Genomic DNA, 18126 nt, shown 5'->3' on the forward strand with positions numbered 1-18126 from the left:
ATTGTTCTAACAGAGAGCTGGCATGATCATGATGTAACCACTTCATAATTACGTATTTGAATTGTGAATCAGCATTCATTTAAAAGGGTACAATTTCTGGTAACAGAAATGAGTGATGAAAAACATGATATCACACCTAACGACTAGCATTGGTTCTGACACCCACTATCATAATGGCATGTTCTAACTCCACACTTCTAGATAATGATTACCCACTGCAGTTCATCTAATGCCAAAACAAGTTTGTGCCAGATGCCATATTCCTCAGCTTACACTCATCTCTGGAGCATCTACATTGTAAAGACACCTATAATAGACTATTGTTTATTGACTACAGCTCTGTTTACAACACTGTTCAACTCATCACCAAACTCTGGACCCTGAGAGTCAAAGCCTTCCTCTGGAACTGGATCCTTGACTTCCTGACCACAGTCAGTAAGGATAGGCAGCAAGACCTCCATCATGATTACTCATGGTTCACTGGTGGACCACAAGGTTGCTCTTCAGCCCTCAATGTCACAAAAACAAAGGAGCTGGTTGTGGACTACAGGAGGAACGGAGACAGGCTAACCCCTATTGACATTAATGGATCTGGGGTTGAGAGGGTAAATAGTTTTAAGTGGCTTGGCATCCATATCACGGAGGACCTCACGTAGTCTGTACAAACTGGCTGTGTGGTGAAAAAAGCACAATGGCACCTTTTTCACCTCAGACGGTTGAGGAAGTTTGTTATGGGTCCCCAAATCCTAAGAACTCTCTACAGGGGCACAATTGAGAACATACTGACTGGCTGCACCACTGCCTGGTATGGGCACTGTACCTCCTGTTATCACTAGGATTCTGCAGAGAGTGATGTGGACAGTCTAGCACATCTGTAGTTGTGAACTTCCAATGATTCAGGACATTTACAAAGACAGGTGTGAAAACAGAACCTGAAGGACTTTGGGGACCTAAGCCACTCCAACCACAATCTATTCCAACTGCTACCACCTAGAAAACGGTACTGCAGCATAAAAGCCAGGACCAACAGGATCCGGGACAGCTTCTTCCACCAGGCCAACAGACTGATTAACTCACGCTGATTTGAGTGTATTTCTGTTATATTTACTGTTCTATTTACTATAAATCATTATAAATGACTATGATTGCACATTTAGACAGAGACATAATGTAAAGATTTTTACTTTTCATGTATGTGAAGGATGAATTTCCATCTTTGAGATGTGAAACCAAAAAAAAAATCAATCTCTTATATAAACACAAGAGATTCTGCAGATGCTGGGATTCAAGAGCAACATACACACACAATGCTGGAGGAACCCAGCAGATCAGGCACCATCTATGGAAATACATATAATAGTCCTTCATCGGGATTGGAAAGGAAGGGAGAAGGTGCCAGATTAAGAAGGTGGGGGGTACGGGACTAGAAGAGGACAAGCTAGGTGGTGATAGGTGAACCCAAGTTGTGGAGTAGGAAGAACAAAGTAAGAACCTGAGAGGAGGAAAAGGTGAAAGTGCTGGTGAAGAAGGAATCTCATAGGAGAGGAGAGTAGACCATGGTAGAAAGGGAAGGGGCAGGTAATGGGCAGATAAGAGGAGTTGAAAGGCTAGAGTGGGGAATTGAAGCAGGAAGGGGTGGAGGGAAATTACCAAAGTTGGACAAATCCGATATATTTTTATCTGTGTTGTTCTAAGCTAATAATGTTTTCTCCTATTAACAATATACCAGAAAAGATTCCAGGTTACAGAACAAATGAAGCTTGTTCACCAAATCATATGAAAATGGGCTCATTGCTCAAATAACCAATTATTTATGTAAAATTGTTCTTTTGTTTTGAACACATTAATGTTCAACCAGAACAACAGAATAATTTAAAGGTCGACTGACCTAGTTTAAAATAAAGATGTATTTCCTTTAGTCAGTCCAGAAGAGGTTGGTTTGGCTAATGCTTTGGATTAGAGAGTTTTCCCATAATACACAACTGAAACAGGTTTCAACTATATCATTTGGAGTTAGGGTAGTCTAATTGAAATAAGGGTGAAGGACAAGGTGAATATTGAAATGTTTCCACTACTGAGAAGTTCCCAAATGACTGGACATGGTTACAAACAACTCTTGCAAATTTATGTGAACAACTGAGAGATCTGCATCAAATTATGTAATCAGTGAATCAATACCAGATAAATAAAAAAGCAAACCATAACCATATCCAGTTATAACTTCCCCAGAGTTAAACCTGCTTTTAAATAAAATTACTTTTTTTAAATTGCTTTTGATTTTTATTTAATACTGAAGCTCATTTTGTTACATGCAATCAAATTGAATATATTCCAACATTAGCTTTATTATGAACTGAGTCAATAATTATATATCAAATATGCATTTGAATTGAAATCCACTGCACTAATAATGTTTAGAATCAATAATTGTTAGGGTCACATTTCCACTGTCTAGCTTCTATCTACATAAGTTAGAAGCCAAACAGTTTGTGGTAATTTCAATAATTTTATTCATGTGTGGGTGATTAGTTAATTCTTATTCTACTGTGACTTCATTAAATATTATAATGTAGATAGAATTGATACTATTTGATGTTAAACCTTAGTATATTTGCCACTATTGGTGATTATTCAATATTTATTCCATTGAAGCAATATTTGCATTGTTTCTAATTTTTGGCTAAATTATTAATGCAACAATGGTATAAGTGAGGTGTAAAATTCAAACTTTTTTTACTCATAACACAGGCTGTTCAGCCATTGGATCTTTGCTAGCTTAAAGCAAACTCATCCAATCACTTCTAATCCCCATCTGCCTATTTTCCTGCAGTATGCAATATATTTCTCTCACATCCCAATCCATTCCCTCTTTTACCCAATTAACTTACCAGCACATTTCATTACACAAGAGGAAAATGTTGCACCAGGTAGTCAGAGATCATGCAAATTCCACACAAACAAGACCCATGGTAAGCATTTGCATAGCAACAGCATTAACATATCTGCCACATGCAACCGCATAATTTTTAACCTGTTACCAGACATTCCTCCATCTCTTATCAACTAAAATTCATATTTTCCCATCCCATTACAAAAGTTGTTCACTACCCAACATAGGAAAGTAAAGTTTTGAATAAATCATACAACTTCTTTTAACCAATTTCCAAATGGTGTTCACGAGAAACTTCTAAGTTCTATTTTAGATTTTTAGAGATGGTTTATAATATTGACCTATATTTAGGGAAGGTAAAGAAATTATTACCACCAATAGCTTGTTAGATTAGCTCTTACCAAAGTACAAAAATTTCCAAATAAAGGTGAAGAATTTTGGTGCATTTAAGTTAACGGAGAGCACTGAGAGGTGCAATGGATCAGATTCTTTCCTCAATATGTGCAAAGCCTATGTAACAAAAGGCTTTTGACATATTGACTACAATGTCGCGTTAGTAAGATTGAGCAGTTTTACCAGGACATAGCAAATTCAACTCACACTGCAGAAAATTACCATTACTTCAACATTCACATAACAATCAACAATTTTGATTCATTCAGTGGCAGAAATAGAAAGTCTCCTGTTGGTAATGAAGGATTGGTTTTCTTGCAGAAGACACATCAGTGCTGTGGTCATAATATATTTAAAAGAAATAAATTATATACTCCCGCATAGGTGATTTCAAGAAAATCAAATAATTCACAAAACATGGTTTATTAATGAATAAGGCACAATTTGATATTACTGCATCTCCATTCTTCTGCATATCCTATTTAATCTTTTTACAAATCACTAAGAAACTATATTCTTAGCTGGAAGGCAGAATTAGGCTTATAATGTACATTAAGAAAATCATAAACTAAAAGCTGGCCAAAGCTCCTTATTTGAGATACATATTTAATGGTTTAATTTTTTTTTAATTGTCAAATGTGGATGGTGTTTTCAGATGAGCAGAATATTTCTGATCTTCATTTAACTCTCAGTTACACTGGATTGGTGCTGATTAGGAAAGCACATTTCATTTCTGGGGATAGGTTTCAACAATCATTCCATGACCCTGAGAAGAGAAAATGCAAGTTAACAGGGAATAACTAATCCTTGTACTGAACACATATGACAAAGAAAAATAAAATAATTAGTTTCCAAAGTAACTGATCACAACCCTGAAGTGTTGTGTATTTAGATACTCATATTATTACCAGGTTTAAGTAAAACAAATAAATTGCTAAGTGAAAAATGGATACAAATATTTTTTACTATTTTGCTCTTCTATTTGTAAAACAACATCTCAGGTTTAAAGTAATGAAATAACTAAGTTTCATGCTCGGTTGAAAAACATTCAAGAAAAAGCAATAATTAAATCTTTGAAGAGACACTTAAAGCTCTTCTCCCAAATATGATGTCTATTTAAATGCCAACTCTAAAGGAAAATGTAGCTTAAAAGAAGCCATTTTTGGAGGCAGAGAACAGTATCATAGCTGCTCCAATCTCAAGACTATTAAACAATTCAAACACTTTAATAGAGACCAACATCCTACCTTGCACTATGTGGTGAAATATTAGTATTTGTAAAAAGGTATTAGAACACCTACAGCAAGTTACTTCTGGCCACAAATCCCTACTGGGATCCTCCCTGCTGGGAGGATCATCGAGGTCTTTCTTTCACCTTTCTATTTATCAGGAGTGCAACACAGAATCGTCAGTGATTCCTCCCATTGAACCAACAATCTTTGACCTTCGACCATCAGGCAAGAGGTACTGTAGCATGCCATCAGGAACTGTTAGGATGGGAAACAGCTACCTTCCTCAGGCCTCAAGATGACTGAACTCCCTTCCATCACTTAGGTCTCACCACGCATGAAGCATCAGTAGTATTATACTGTTCACGCTTTAGCTTGTGTCGTAAATGCACCTGATTATTTGTTAATTTATTTGTGCTAATATTACTTTATGTGTCGTGTATTTGAGTTATATATAGTGTGTTGTGCACCTTGGTCCAGAGGAACATTGTTTCATTTGGTGGTATACATATGGCTGAATAAAATAAGAGAATTTTTAAAAAACAGAATTATGCAAATGCCTGAAATTTGATAAAGAATGCTGGAAATACATAAATGTTCAGTAGCATTTATAAAGAAAATTAATTAACATTTCATGTAAATAACCTGCCATCCAGTGCCAACTAACCTGAGGGTTCCCAACAATTGCTTCAAGCACATAATTCAACTGCAATTCACATTAAAAAGAGTCATGTTTACCATTCTAATCTGTTCTCATGGAGCTGTTGCCATCATTTAATACTGTGCTAGAAAGATATAAGGCGTACGCTAAAATTAGTTAGCTAAAATTAGGAAGAATTTAACAATGATATTGTAGAAACTGCTTCCTCAGTAATGGACTGCCATACTGCAATCTGCACTGTCTCAAACAGTAATCCTTTAATGTATCATAACAAATAAAAGAGATACCTGTCCTCCAGCAGCACAAGCAGCAACAAGTGCATATTGTCCACCTCCTGCAATCAGTCTATGAGCAGCCGTTGTAATGAGGCGACAACCAGTGGCACCAAACGGATGTCCCAGGGATAATGAACCACCCCAACAGTTAAACTTATCCATTTCAGGAACACCAACCTAGTTAGATTGCAGAAGATTTTCAAAGATTTTATAGATCAGAGCTACAAAAATAATTCAATAATTGTATTAATAATAGTTCAATAATTGTATTTCATCTGTGAACATTATGTTTTTCCATAATGCTGAAGATTTATGAAATCTTAAAGAATAAAATTACTATTTCCACCTGATTTTGGTTTATAATTTAACTTCACTGCTTCCTATCATCAAAGCATCAAACCATCAGGTGGGAATTCCCAATTCTAATAAACTTGGAGATATTTAACAGCAATTGATGCAAATAAAATGTGAAACTTTGATAACATTCTGGAAGTAACATAGACCACAATGATTCCAACATTCAAATTGAATACCACTTACTACTTATCTGTAATTTTGTGGTCACATGGACAAAGGGTGTGCTTTCAAGTTTTTAAGTATCAAGATTTGGAAACACTTCACCCCTCTTGTGTAGGACTGATGGAATGTTGTGGAGAAGGGCAATAAGATACTAAACCAAAATTTTGTCTGTCCCACAGGTATACAAAACAAAATCCATAACACTATTTGAAGTGGAAATCTCAAATGTCCAGCCAAAAGTTAACCAACTCTGTAATGAGGCTAAATCTAAATTACCTAGCAGGCTATTCAGTTCAGGGTCCAGCTGTTCCTGAGAATAATTAAATAATAAAGACTACATTACAATCTGCATAACTAAAAATAATTTCAGTTTAAACATACCTTAGTTTTTCTGCCCATATAGGTTTTTGCAAACCATTCTGAATCCATAGCTTTCATATTAGACAGGATCTGTGCCTATTTTAAGTAGAAAATGGCAATTACTATACATTACACAAAATGCTAGGCAAATATTTATAATCAGTCTTGATACTACATTGGTAGAGTACTGACAATTGATATAATATCTTGTCTGAGGAGTTCTGCAGCAATATTACAAGTACAACCCATTATTTATATTTTCTGAAGTTTTCTCAAAACAAAAAAATTACTAGCTTTGCAAGAAAATTAATATTAACTCGTTACCATTATCATTCAAGTGAATTTTTAAGTATTCTGACAGACCTGCTATCTACTACTACAGTAAAACCCTACTAGCCCAAAGTATTTACAAAAAAAAGCTGTTACTTATTTACACCGTCTATGTACGTTTTTATTTAATGCTGGCTATACGAGAGGTTAGTTGAGAAATCAATCTAAAAGAAAACAGAAGGTTTTTTTTAATAGAGGCAGAGGAATGAAGGGGGGGGGGGTGGTGGCATTGCTAGTCAGGGAAAATGTTACAGCAGTGCTCAAGCAGGATAGATTAGAAGGCTTGTCTACCGAGGCCATATGGGTGGAGCTGAGAAACAGGGAAGGTATGACCACATTAATGGGGTTGTATTATAGACCACCCAATAGTCAGCAGGAATTGGAGGAGCAAATCTACAGAGAGATAGCACATAACTGCAGGAAACATACGCTTGTGATAGTAGGGGATTTTAATTTTCCACATATTGATTGGGACTCCCATACTGTTAAAGGTCTAGACAGGTGAGAGTTTGTAAAATGTGTTCAGGAAAATTTTCTAAATCAATATACGGAGGTACCAACTAGAGAGGATACAATATTAGATTTCCTATTAGTAAATGAGTTAGGGCAGGTGACGGAAGTGTGTGTATGGGAACACTTTGGTTCCAGAGATCATAAACGCCATTAGTTTCAACTTGATCATGGATAAAGATAGATCTGGTCCTCGGGTTGAGGTTCTAAACTGGAAAAAGGCCAAATGTAATGAAATGAGAAAGGATCTAAAAACCGTAGATTGGGACAGGTTGTTCTCTGGCAAGGAAGTGATTGGTAAGTGGGAGGCCTTCAAGGCAGAAATTTTGAGAGTGCAGAGTTTTTATGTTCCTGTCAGGATTAAAGACAAAGTGAATAAGAATAAGGAACCCTGGTTCTCTCGGGATATTGGAACTCTGATAAAGAAGAGGAGAGAGATGTACGACATGTATAGGAAACAGGGAGCAAATAAGGTACTCGAGGAGGATAAAAAGTGCAAAAAATACTTAAGAAATCAGGAGGGCTAAAAGAAGACATGAGGTTCCTTTGGCAGTCAAGGTGAAGGATAATCGAAAGAGCTTCTACAGGTATATTAAGAGCAAAAGGATAGTAAGGGATAAAATTGGTCCTCTTGAAGATCAGAGTGGTCAGCTATGCATGGAACCAAAAGAAATGGGGGAGATCTTATATGGGTTTTTTGCTTTGTATTTACTAAGGAAACTGGCATGGAGTCAATGGAAATAAGGCAAACAAGCGGTAAGGGCATGGAACCTATACAGATTGAACAGGATCTTGCTGTCTTGAGGCAAATCAGAATAGATAAATTCCCAGGACCTGGCAGGGTACTGCCTCGAACCTTGAAGGAGACTAGTGTTGAAGTTGCGGGGGCCCTGGCAGATATACTGTATTTAAAATGTCGGGATCTACAGGTGAGGTGCAGGAAGATTGGAGGATAGCTGTGATTGAAGTTTGACCCTTTCTTTATATAGGTCTTCAGTAGGTTTAATTGAATACGCTTTATCTGTTTCATTTTATTTATAAGCACTGACAATTCCGCTTTAGTTTTCTTTCTCAAAGCTGCTGAACGTGAGATTATCTGTCCTCTAAGAAAAGAATTCAACTTGTCCCATATAACCAAATTTGACATTCCTTTAGTTGTGTTAAATTCAAAAAAATATAGAAATTTGCTCCTTAATAAAATTAACAAAAGCTGGATCCTGTAACAATACAGGATCCACTGTGACATTTTCAAAAATCTATTCGAAAGCTTAAGGGTTAACAAAGGCACGTGATCTGAGAGTGCTATGATGTCATACACACATTCAACAACAGAGTTTAACAGATGTGTATCTAAAAAAAAGTAATCAATTCTTGAATACTTGCGATGGATGTGTGAGAAAAAAGAGAAATCTTTATCATTGGGGTGTTTATATCTCCAAATATCGACAAGGCCATTTTCTAATAAAAAAGAGTTAATACAAGCTGCCGCTTTATTAGGAAGCGACGGATTGGTTGATGAACTGTCAATCGCTGGATTTAAACAACAATTAAAGTCACCACTCATGATCAGCTTATATTCATTGAGATTCTGAAACTCAGAAAAAAGTTTCTTAAAAAAATCAGAATTATCTACATTAGGTGCGTATACACACACCAGAGCTACCTTTTGCTCACATAATAAACCAGTAACAATTAAATATCTTCCAATCGAGTCAGTATTAGTATTAAAGTGTACAAAAGGGGTTTTAGGGCCAAAAATATAGAAACAGTATGATTTGCTTCTGACCTTTCCCATTGAACAGCAAATTTTTAAATCTAAAAGTTTATTTTATATACATGGGGAAAAATCTGCTAAGCCTTTAGTGGGTCAGTTAAAGGCTGGGAAAGTCAGAAGACAGATTTTAAAAATTAGTTAACCAGATAGAACAGAAACTTTAGATCCTTATGAAATTAATACGATATTTATGGACTTCTAATCTTTATAAATCTGAATTCTCTGATAGCACTACTATTATGAATAGATTTTTGGAAAGGTTAACTATACCTCAAATTTCGATTCAAGATGTTGATACATTAGATACACCTATTAAACAAGAGGAGATAGCAAAGGCTATATCCTCTATACAATTAGGTAAAGCTCCAGAACCTGATGGTTATATGGTAGAATTTTACATGACTTTTCATGAAATGCTTATACCACATCTTCATCAAATGTTTACTGTTTCTACATCCTCTGGGAATCTTCCTAAAACTTTTTATGAGGCACTAATTTCACTGATTCCAAAAAAAGGAAAAGACCCACTGGAATGTGTATCCTATAGACCCATTTCTTTATTGAATGTAGATTTTAGAATCCTCTCTAAGATTCTAGCAAATAGGCTTGAGAATATCTTGCCTAATGTTATCTCAAACAATCAAACAGGATTTATAAAAAATAGGTACTCATATTAGAAGATTGTTAAATTTCATTTATTCCCCCTCAGCCAAAGAATCTGAATGTATTGTATTTTTGGATGAGAGAGCCTTTGATAGGGTGGAATGGGCTTATCTATCTCAGGTTTAAAAGAGGTTTACTTTTGGTCCAGGATTTATTTCCTGGATTAAATTGATTTATCATGCCCCGGCAGCTGCTGTTATAACTAATAATCAAAAGTCACCTTATTTTAGATTATATAGAGGTACCTGTCAGGGCTGTCCCCTTAGTCCTTTATTATTTAATTTGGCTTTAGAACCACTTGGTATTGCTCTTAGGGATTCTAATTCTGTGCAGGGTATTAAGAGAGGGGATAAATTACATAAGGTTTCGTTATACACAGATGATTTATTAGTTTACATTTCAAATTCTAGGAAATCTATTCCTTTTATGTTATCTATATTTATGGAATTTGGTATTTTTTCTGGATATAAACTTAATTTACATAAAACTAAATTATTTCATATTAATAATTATTCTGATTATTATGATCAACTACCTTTTAATATTGCCAAAAACCATTTCACTCACCTTAGTATCAAAATTACTAAAAATTTTAAAGACCTATACAGGTATAATTTCTCCCCTTTAGTTGAATACACTCAATAGGCGCTTTCTAAATGGTCACCTATGTCGATGTCATTGATAGGTCGAATAAATGCTATAAAAATGGTTATACTACCGAAATTTTTATATATATTTCAAGCAGTTCCCTCTTTTGTTCCAAAAACATTTTTTGATAAAATAGATTCTCTGATTTTGTCTTGTGTTTGGAAATAACAAAAGCTCCAGAGTGAATAAACTTTTATTGCAAAAACCAAAAAAAATGGAGGACTGGTCTTAACAAACTTTAGATTTTATTATTGGGCAATTAATATTCATTATATTACTTTTTGGACTTATGATATAGATGACCAAGATAGCCCTTCATGGTTACAGTTGGAGGAAAATTCAGTCATGAGGTTTTCATTAGCTTCTTTATTAGGAGCTCCTCTTCCATTTTCACTCTCTTGAATAGGTAGACAAGCTCTCAACCCTATTGTTAAACATACTTTAAAAATTTGGTTTCAGTTTCGTAGATTTTTTGAATTGAATGATTTTCTACTTTCTAGTAATATTTATTCTAATTTTTTAAATCATCAACTTTGGACAAGGCTTTTTTAACATGGAAAATTAAGGGTATAAAAACATTTTTAGATTTGCTTTTACAGGACTGTTTAATGTCTTTTTCACAGTTAATGGATAAATATGATATCTCTAATACACATATTTTCAGATATTTACAGGTTAGGAATTTTTTACGTGATTTTTTACTGAATTACCCCTTGGCTTGCTCTTTAAATTTGGCTTATGCTATTTTTCAGCTTAAACCTTTTCAAAAATGATTAATAGCTATCATTTATAAACAGTTAATGAATGCTCGCATGTCACCTAGTGATAGGGTTCAACACATCTGGGAAGTACAACTTTCAGACAAGCAATGGAATAAAATGTATTATCTAGTCAATAATTCATCTATCTTGCCATATAATTCATGCCATATCTTAATTCAGTTTAAGATCGTACACAGGGCCTATATGTCCAAAGATAAATTGGCATATTTTTTCCTAATATAAGCCCTATTTGTGACAGATGTAACGCAGAACTGGCTACTGTAACTCCTATGTTTTGGTCATGTGTAAGCTTAAACAATTTTTGGAGGGATGTGTTTGGAATATTATCTAAAGTTATAGATGTGGATGTTCAACCTAATTCTCTTACAGCAATTTTTGGGATTATTCCAGAGGAAGCAAGCAAAGTGTCTGCTTCTGCTCAACATATGTTAGCCTTTTCAACTTCACTGGCTAGGAGAGCCATTTTGCCATACTGGAAAGAATCTAACCCACCTACTGTTTTTTATTGGCTCTCCTCCATTATGTCATGTCTAAGCTTGGGGAAAATTAGAAGCTGGACATTTGATACACCTTTAATTTTGAACAAGTCTGGCGACCCTTTATTCAATATTTTCACACGATTTAATCTATTTTTATTTATTTATTTTTCTTTATTCTTTTCGGAAAATCCTTATCCATGAAGGTTCGGAGATGACTGGAAGGATGTGTTTTTTCCTCTCTCTCTCTCTCTGCTTTTTAAATTTTATCCTCAAATGGACTGCCCAATCTTTCTTTTTCCTTTCTCTTTTCTTTCATCTTAGTTAATTAGTGGGTTTTTTTTCCTTTATCAAATAAAATTTCCAATTTTTTTTTTAATGATTGCTATGCGGAATTGTAGTTTCTTTTTTACCATTGTACATATAACAGCGTAATATTTTACCTACCTGATTTTGACATAATATATTTTCTGTTTTTTTATTGCTGTTTATATGTCTTTTATATTATTTGCTAAGCTCCTCCTCTGATCTGTATATTCTTTATTTGAAAATCAATAAAAAGATTGAAAAATGAAATGGAGGATGGCTCATGTTGTTCCATTGTTTAAACAAGGCTCTAAAAGTAATCCGGGAAATTATAGGCCAGTAAATTTGACATCTGTAGTAGGTAAATTATTGGGTTCAGCTGGAGACGCTCATGGAGTGAGTACTGTTTTGGATTCGCTCCATAACCTTTACTTTTTTTAACCTTTGATCACCCTTATTCAGCTTATTTTTACCTATACCGAAAGTTTCTTTATTCATTTTTTTTTGGATTTACTGCCAAGAGTTTGTTGTGAACTTTTGAAGATATGCAAACAGAAATGTCTCTCAGGTCTAAGGGACGGGATCCCGGACGTAATCCGAACGGTAACGGAAAAAAGCAGGCTCCAACACAACAAACTCAATTAACTTTTGAATTGTTTATGGAGGTTTTGGATAAAAAATTTGCTGAACTACAACAATTTTTTAAAGAAGATATAAAGGCTTTTCAAGAGTACATGGTTAAGACGGATTTAGTAATTAAACAGCAACAAGCTCTTATTGCGTCTCTGCAAGAAGATGCTCGGAAGCGAGATTTGACTATTGGAAAACTGCAACAGGATTTAATTTCGACCATTAAGCTGATGGAAGCCCTTAAAGCCAAGAGTGACGATTTTGAGAATCGGTCCAGAAAACAGAACTTATGTATACTTGGTCTTCCAGACGGCATAGAAAAAGATGACCCTTCGAAATATTTTGCTCAACTTTTAAAAGAAGCGTTTCCGATGATTTTCCCGAATAACCCCCCACTTTATTGGATCGGGCACATAGAATTCGGCGTCGAACACCGAGTGTTACAGACAAACCTTCGGTGGTAATTGTCCGGTTCCATTATGTACATGACAAAGAACAACTTATAAGAGCTTCTCGTCGAGCAGGAATGATTAAATTCAAAGATTTTTGCTTCTGCCTGATCGAAGATTTTAGTCCAGACCTTTTAAAAAGAAGGCTTCTTTTTAAACCGTTGATGGCTGAATGTTATGAGAAAAATCTGAAACCTGCGCTTCTATACCCTGCGAAGCTTCGAATATCTCCGTCGAATGCTCCACGACAGGTTTTCATTTCAACTTCAGAAGTGAGAAAATATCTGGAGGAGAACTTCCCTACTGCTACAGACACCAGTCTCTAATAAATGAACGATTCTGATCATGTAAGATGGTTCTCGATCTCCTAAACCAGAATTAAAATCTGGTTATTGGTGTAGGTTCATCCTACACTTTATACTTAAGTTAAAGTGTGTTTGCGTCATATTAATTGTTTTGCCTTATACACTTTAATCATTTAACTACATATTTGTCTATTAACTTTGTTCCTTCGAAGGTATATTTTTAATTCTTTGAAGGTGAATTTTTCCTTGATTAAGATGGTGGTTTTTTGGAAAAGATTTTTGGTTTTGCTTAAGATGGCGTTATGTTTATATTTTTCGCGTTTCTTCCGTACAATGCATCGCTTATCTTAGCTTAAATATTTTTTGTTTTGTCTGGGCCAGAACCCGATTTATAAGTTTTTTTTTAGTGATTATATTTTTATTCTTTTTACAACTAACTATACTTAGAAATATGGTTTTTATTATAGCGATTTTAATTTTTAAAGTTGGGGTGATTCTTTTATATATATCCTTTTTATATGGAGTGTTCTTCAGCTGACATGGGGGTAGGATTAGTCTTACTTTTTCTCTTTTTAAGTCATATTTTGGCTTTTTCTCTTTTTCTCGGGGGGTGGGGGGATGGTCTGTTTTCTAATTCTATTTTTTTTGTACCAGTTTGTGTTAGTTTTTTTATTTGGGCTGTTTTTGAACTTCAAATATGTCTGTGTTGTCGTCACTTCCGGGTCTTCTCACTACTTTTGTTCCTCTTCCGGGTGCATGAGTTTATAAGTTGGTTAACCCTTTTTATACCAAAGGGTTGATTATAGAATTATGGCTCAGACCATTAATTTTGTGTCTTGGAATACTAATGGTTTAAATCATCCAATTAAACGAAAGAAGATTTTCAAAGTATTCCAAAGACTTAATGCTCATATCATTTTTGTACAAGAAACTCATGTGAGGAGGGAGGACAAATTTCGTTTTTTTAGATTTTGGCGGGGTCAACAGTATCATGCAAATTCGAATGCTAAAGTAAAAGGAGTTTCAATTTTTATTGACTCCTCTATTTCATTTGTTCAACATGATATTTTTTCGGATCCGAATGGCAGATTTTTGTTAATTACGGGTTTACTTTGTAATAAAAAGGTTGCTTTGGTTAATGTTTATGCTCCAAATGTGGATTGTCCTGACTTTTTTAAGTCTTTATTTACTTCTTTACCCAATCTAAACGAATATAAGTTAATAATGGGTGGTGACTTTAATTGTTGTTTAAGTCCTCTGATGGATAAATCTTTATCTATTCAGACTTTACCTAATAAGTCGGCCACTTGTATTAACTCTTTTTTGACTGACAATGGAGTTTTTGATATTTGGAGATTCCGGTATCCTAATGACAAAGAGTTTTCTTTTTTCTCACATGTTTATCACTCTTATTCAAGAATTGATTATTTTTTTGTAGACTCTTGTTTTATTCCATTGGTAATCGGTTGTAACTATGATAGTATAGCTATCTCTGATCATGCTCCGTTATTACTTTCTATGAAATTTACGGACACAGCTTCTAATGCTAGACAATGGCGATTTGACTCTACCTTGTTGCAAGACTCTGAGCTTATAAAATTTATGGAGGAGCAGATCGACTTCTTCTTCTCAACTAATTCTACAGATGATATTTCCTGCGGAACACTTTGGGACACTTTTAAAGCTTATATACGTGGACAGATTATTTCTTATTCTGTTGGTTTGAGGAAATGTATCAAGATGGAAACTCTTTTATTGGTTGATAAAATTAAAGAGATTGATAAGAAATATTCGATTGCTCCTAGTAAGGAGCTTTACAAACAAAGGGTTGAACGTCAAATGGAACATAGTTTATTACTTACATCCTCGATTGAAAATCAATTAATGAAAACTAAATCTGATTTTTATATACATAGTGATAAATCTGGTAATCTGTTAGCTAGTCAATTGAAGAATGCTTTGGTTAAACGTCAAATCACTAAGATTGGTCAGCAGAATGGGAATCTGACAGTTAATCATGATGAGATAAATAAGGCATTTCAAGATTTCTATACCTCCGTGTATCAATCTGAATTTCCTCAAGATTATAATACCATGTCTGATTTTCTTGGAAAATTAAATTTTCCAAGGTTATCATCTGATGATCTTTTGATATTGGATACTCCTATTACGGATGTAGAAATTAAAGGGGCTATTTCCTCAATGAATTCTGGGAAAGCACCGGGTCCAGATGGTTATACAGTTGAATTTTTTAAATTTTTTTCCGCTACTCTTTCCCCTTGGTTAGGTAAGGTTTTTGAGGAAGCCATTAGATTAGGGAATTTGCCACAATCTTTTTATAGAGCTTCCATTTCTTTAATATTGAAGAAAGATAAAGACCCTACTAACTGTGCTTCTTATAGACCTATATCTTTATTGAATGTAGACTCCAAGATTTTTTCCAAGTTACTGGCATCTAGATTGGAGAAGGTATTACCCAAAATTATTTCAGATGATCAAACTGGCTTTATTAAAAATCGTTATTCTTTTTTTAACATTAGGAGATTGTTGAATATTGTTTATACTCCCTCACATGATACTTCAGAATGCGTGATTTCATTAGATGCGGAGAAAGCATTTGACAGAGTTGAATGGCCTTACTTATTTAATGTGTTGGAGAAGTTTAATTTTAATCCGATATTTATATCATGGATTAAATTGATTTATCATACTCCAGTAGCCTCAGTGTTTACCAATAATCAAAGATCTCCCTTTTTTCGCCTATTTCGGGGCACTAGACAGGGATGTCCTCTTAGTCCATTACTATTTAACATTGCCTTAGAACCTTTGGCAATTGCCATCAGACAATCACAGGATATTTTGGGTATTAATCGTGGGACAGATATTCATAAGTTATCTTTGTATGCAGATGATTTATTACTATTCATTTCTAACCCGGAGAAATCCATTCCAGCAGTTTTATCATTATTGGCTCAATTTAGTGAGTTTTCTGGGTATAAGTTAAATCTTAATAAAAGTGAATTGTTTCCATTGAATAAACGGGTCCCAATTTATGGAAATTTACCTTTTAAATTAGTTAATGACTTTTTTACTTATTTAGGGATCAAAATCACAAAAAACCATAAAGATTTGTTCAGATTTAATTTTTTACCCTTAATTGATCAGATTAAAGGTTTGTTTACTAGGTGGTCACCTCTGTCTTTATCCCTAATAGGTCGGATTAATGCTATTAAGATGGTTATTTTACCTAAGTTTTTATATATTTTTCAAGCGATACCAATTTTTATCCCGAAATCTTTTTTTACTAATGCTGACTCTAAAATTTCTTCATATATATGGCAGAATAAAAATCCCAGGTTAGGTAAAACATATTTACAGAAGACAAAAAGGGAAGGCGGGTTAGCATTACCTAATTTCAGATTTTACTATTGGGCAGTTAATATTAGATATTTGTTATGTTGGTTGAAAGATGGGGGTGGATCTTTTGGCCCTTGTTGGGTGAGTTTAGAAACTAAATCGGTATCAGCTTATGCTCTGGGTTCTATTTTAGGGACTTCTCTCCCTTTCGCTCTTTCTAAATTGCCGAAACGAATTGACAACCCGATAGTTAAACATACTTTGCGTATATGGTTTCAATTTCGGAGATCTTTTGGGTTGACTCAATTCGTTTTAAATAGTCCTATTGTATCTAATTGTTTTTTTCACCCTTCCATTATAGATCAAGCTTATTCGGCTTGGAAAACTAAGGGATTACTAAGATTTTCTGATTTATTTTTAGATAATTGTTTCATGTCTTTTGAGCAATTATCCAACAAATATAACTTGCCGAGATTTCATTTTTTTTAGATATTTACAGACTAGACATTTTTTAAGTTCTGTACTCTCTACGTTTCCAAATTTTGTGCCTTCAGATACTTTGGAGAGTTTATTTGAATTAGACCCTTTTCAAAAAGGGCTTATTTCAAAACTTTATAATATAATTATGAAGATACGTTCAGAGCCTCTTTATAAGACTAAAAAGGATTGGGAAAGAGAGCTTAGTTTTAGTATTTCTAGTGAGAATTGGGATAGAATTCTTCAATTAGTTAATACATCATCGTTATGTGCCAAACATTCACTAATACAATTTAAGGTCGTACATAGGGCCCATATGTCCAAGGATAAATTAGCTCGTTTTTATTCTCATATAAGTCCTATTTGTGATAGATGTCATTCTGAAATTGCGTCTTTAACTCATATGTTTTGGTCGTGTTCATTTTTGGAGAAATATTGGAAAGATATTTTTGATATTATTTCTGTGGTTTTGAATATCGATTTACAACCTCATCCTATTACCGCAATTTTTGGTTTACCAATGTTAGACTCACTGCATTTATCTTCTTCAGCCCGTCGAATGATTGCATTTCTAACTCCGATGGCTAGAAGATCTATATTGTTGAATTGGAAAGAAATTGATCCTCCCACTGTATTTAATTGGTTCTCTCAAACTATGTTATGTTTAAATTTAGAAAAAATTAGAAGTGGTACTTTTGAGACTTCTATTAAATTTGAAAAGTTATGGAGACCATTTATTCAACATTTTCATATGATGTGATATGACCCTGTGCCAAGTTCATTTGATTTCCCAGCTTTTAGCTTATGTATTTTGAGAGGACCGGAAGTGACGGCATTGATGAATACTTATTTTTGTGAGATATTATAAACAGCCCCCCCTTTTTTTTTTCTTCCTTCTCTTTTTTTTGTTTCTTTTTTTTATTACTTATTAGTTATAGTTATTAGATTAGCTAGTTTTGCATTATAAAAATTTTTTTTTGTTTTTTTTTCTTTCCTTTTTCTGTTTTCTTTATATTATACATTATGAAATATTTAGATTTACTATGTCCATACATATATCTTATGGCTTAGGTCTTGGTAAACTCATATATA

At 34.2% G+C, this 18126-nt stretch overlaps 1 protein-coding gene across 4 annotated transcripts in view; it reads right to left on the reverse strand.

Annotated features, from left to right (window-relative positions):
- Window positions 1-3690: 3690 nt before the first annotated feature.
- The window catches only part of hadhb (hydroxyacyl-CoA dehydrogenase trifunctional multienzyme complex subunit beta), a 45246-nt gene continuing 30810 nt past the window's right edge, over window positions 3691-18126 (reverse strand). For all 4 annotated transcript variants that reach the window (XM_059981698.1, XM_059981697.1, XM_059981699.1 and 1 more), the window contains exons 14-16: window positions 6349-6423; window positions 5461-5625; window positions 3691-4049 (exon numbers count right to left, since the gene is read on the reverse strand). In XM_059981698.1, coding sequence (XP_059837681.1) covers window positions 4011-4049; window positions 5461-5625; window positions 6349-6423 — 279 coding nt within the window. In that variant the 3' untranslated portion in view covers window positions 3691-4010. The remainder of the gene's footprint in view (window positions 4050-5460; window positions 5626-6348; window positions 6424-18126) is intronic.

Source organism: Hypanus sabinus, chromosome 10, assembly GCF_030144855.1.
Source record: "Hypanus sabinus isolate sHypSab1 chromosome 10, sHypSab1.hap1, whole genome shotgun sequence".
NCBI classification, from domain to species: domain Eukaryota; kingdom Metazoa; phylum Chordata; class Chondrichthyes; order Myliobatiformes; family Dasyatidae; genus Hypanus; species Hypanus sabinus.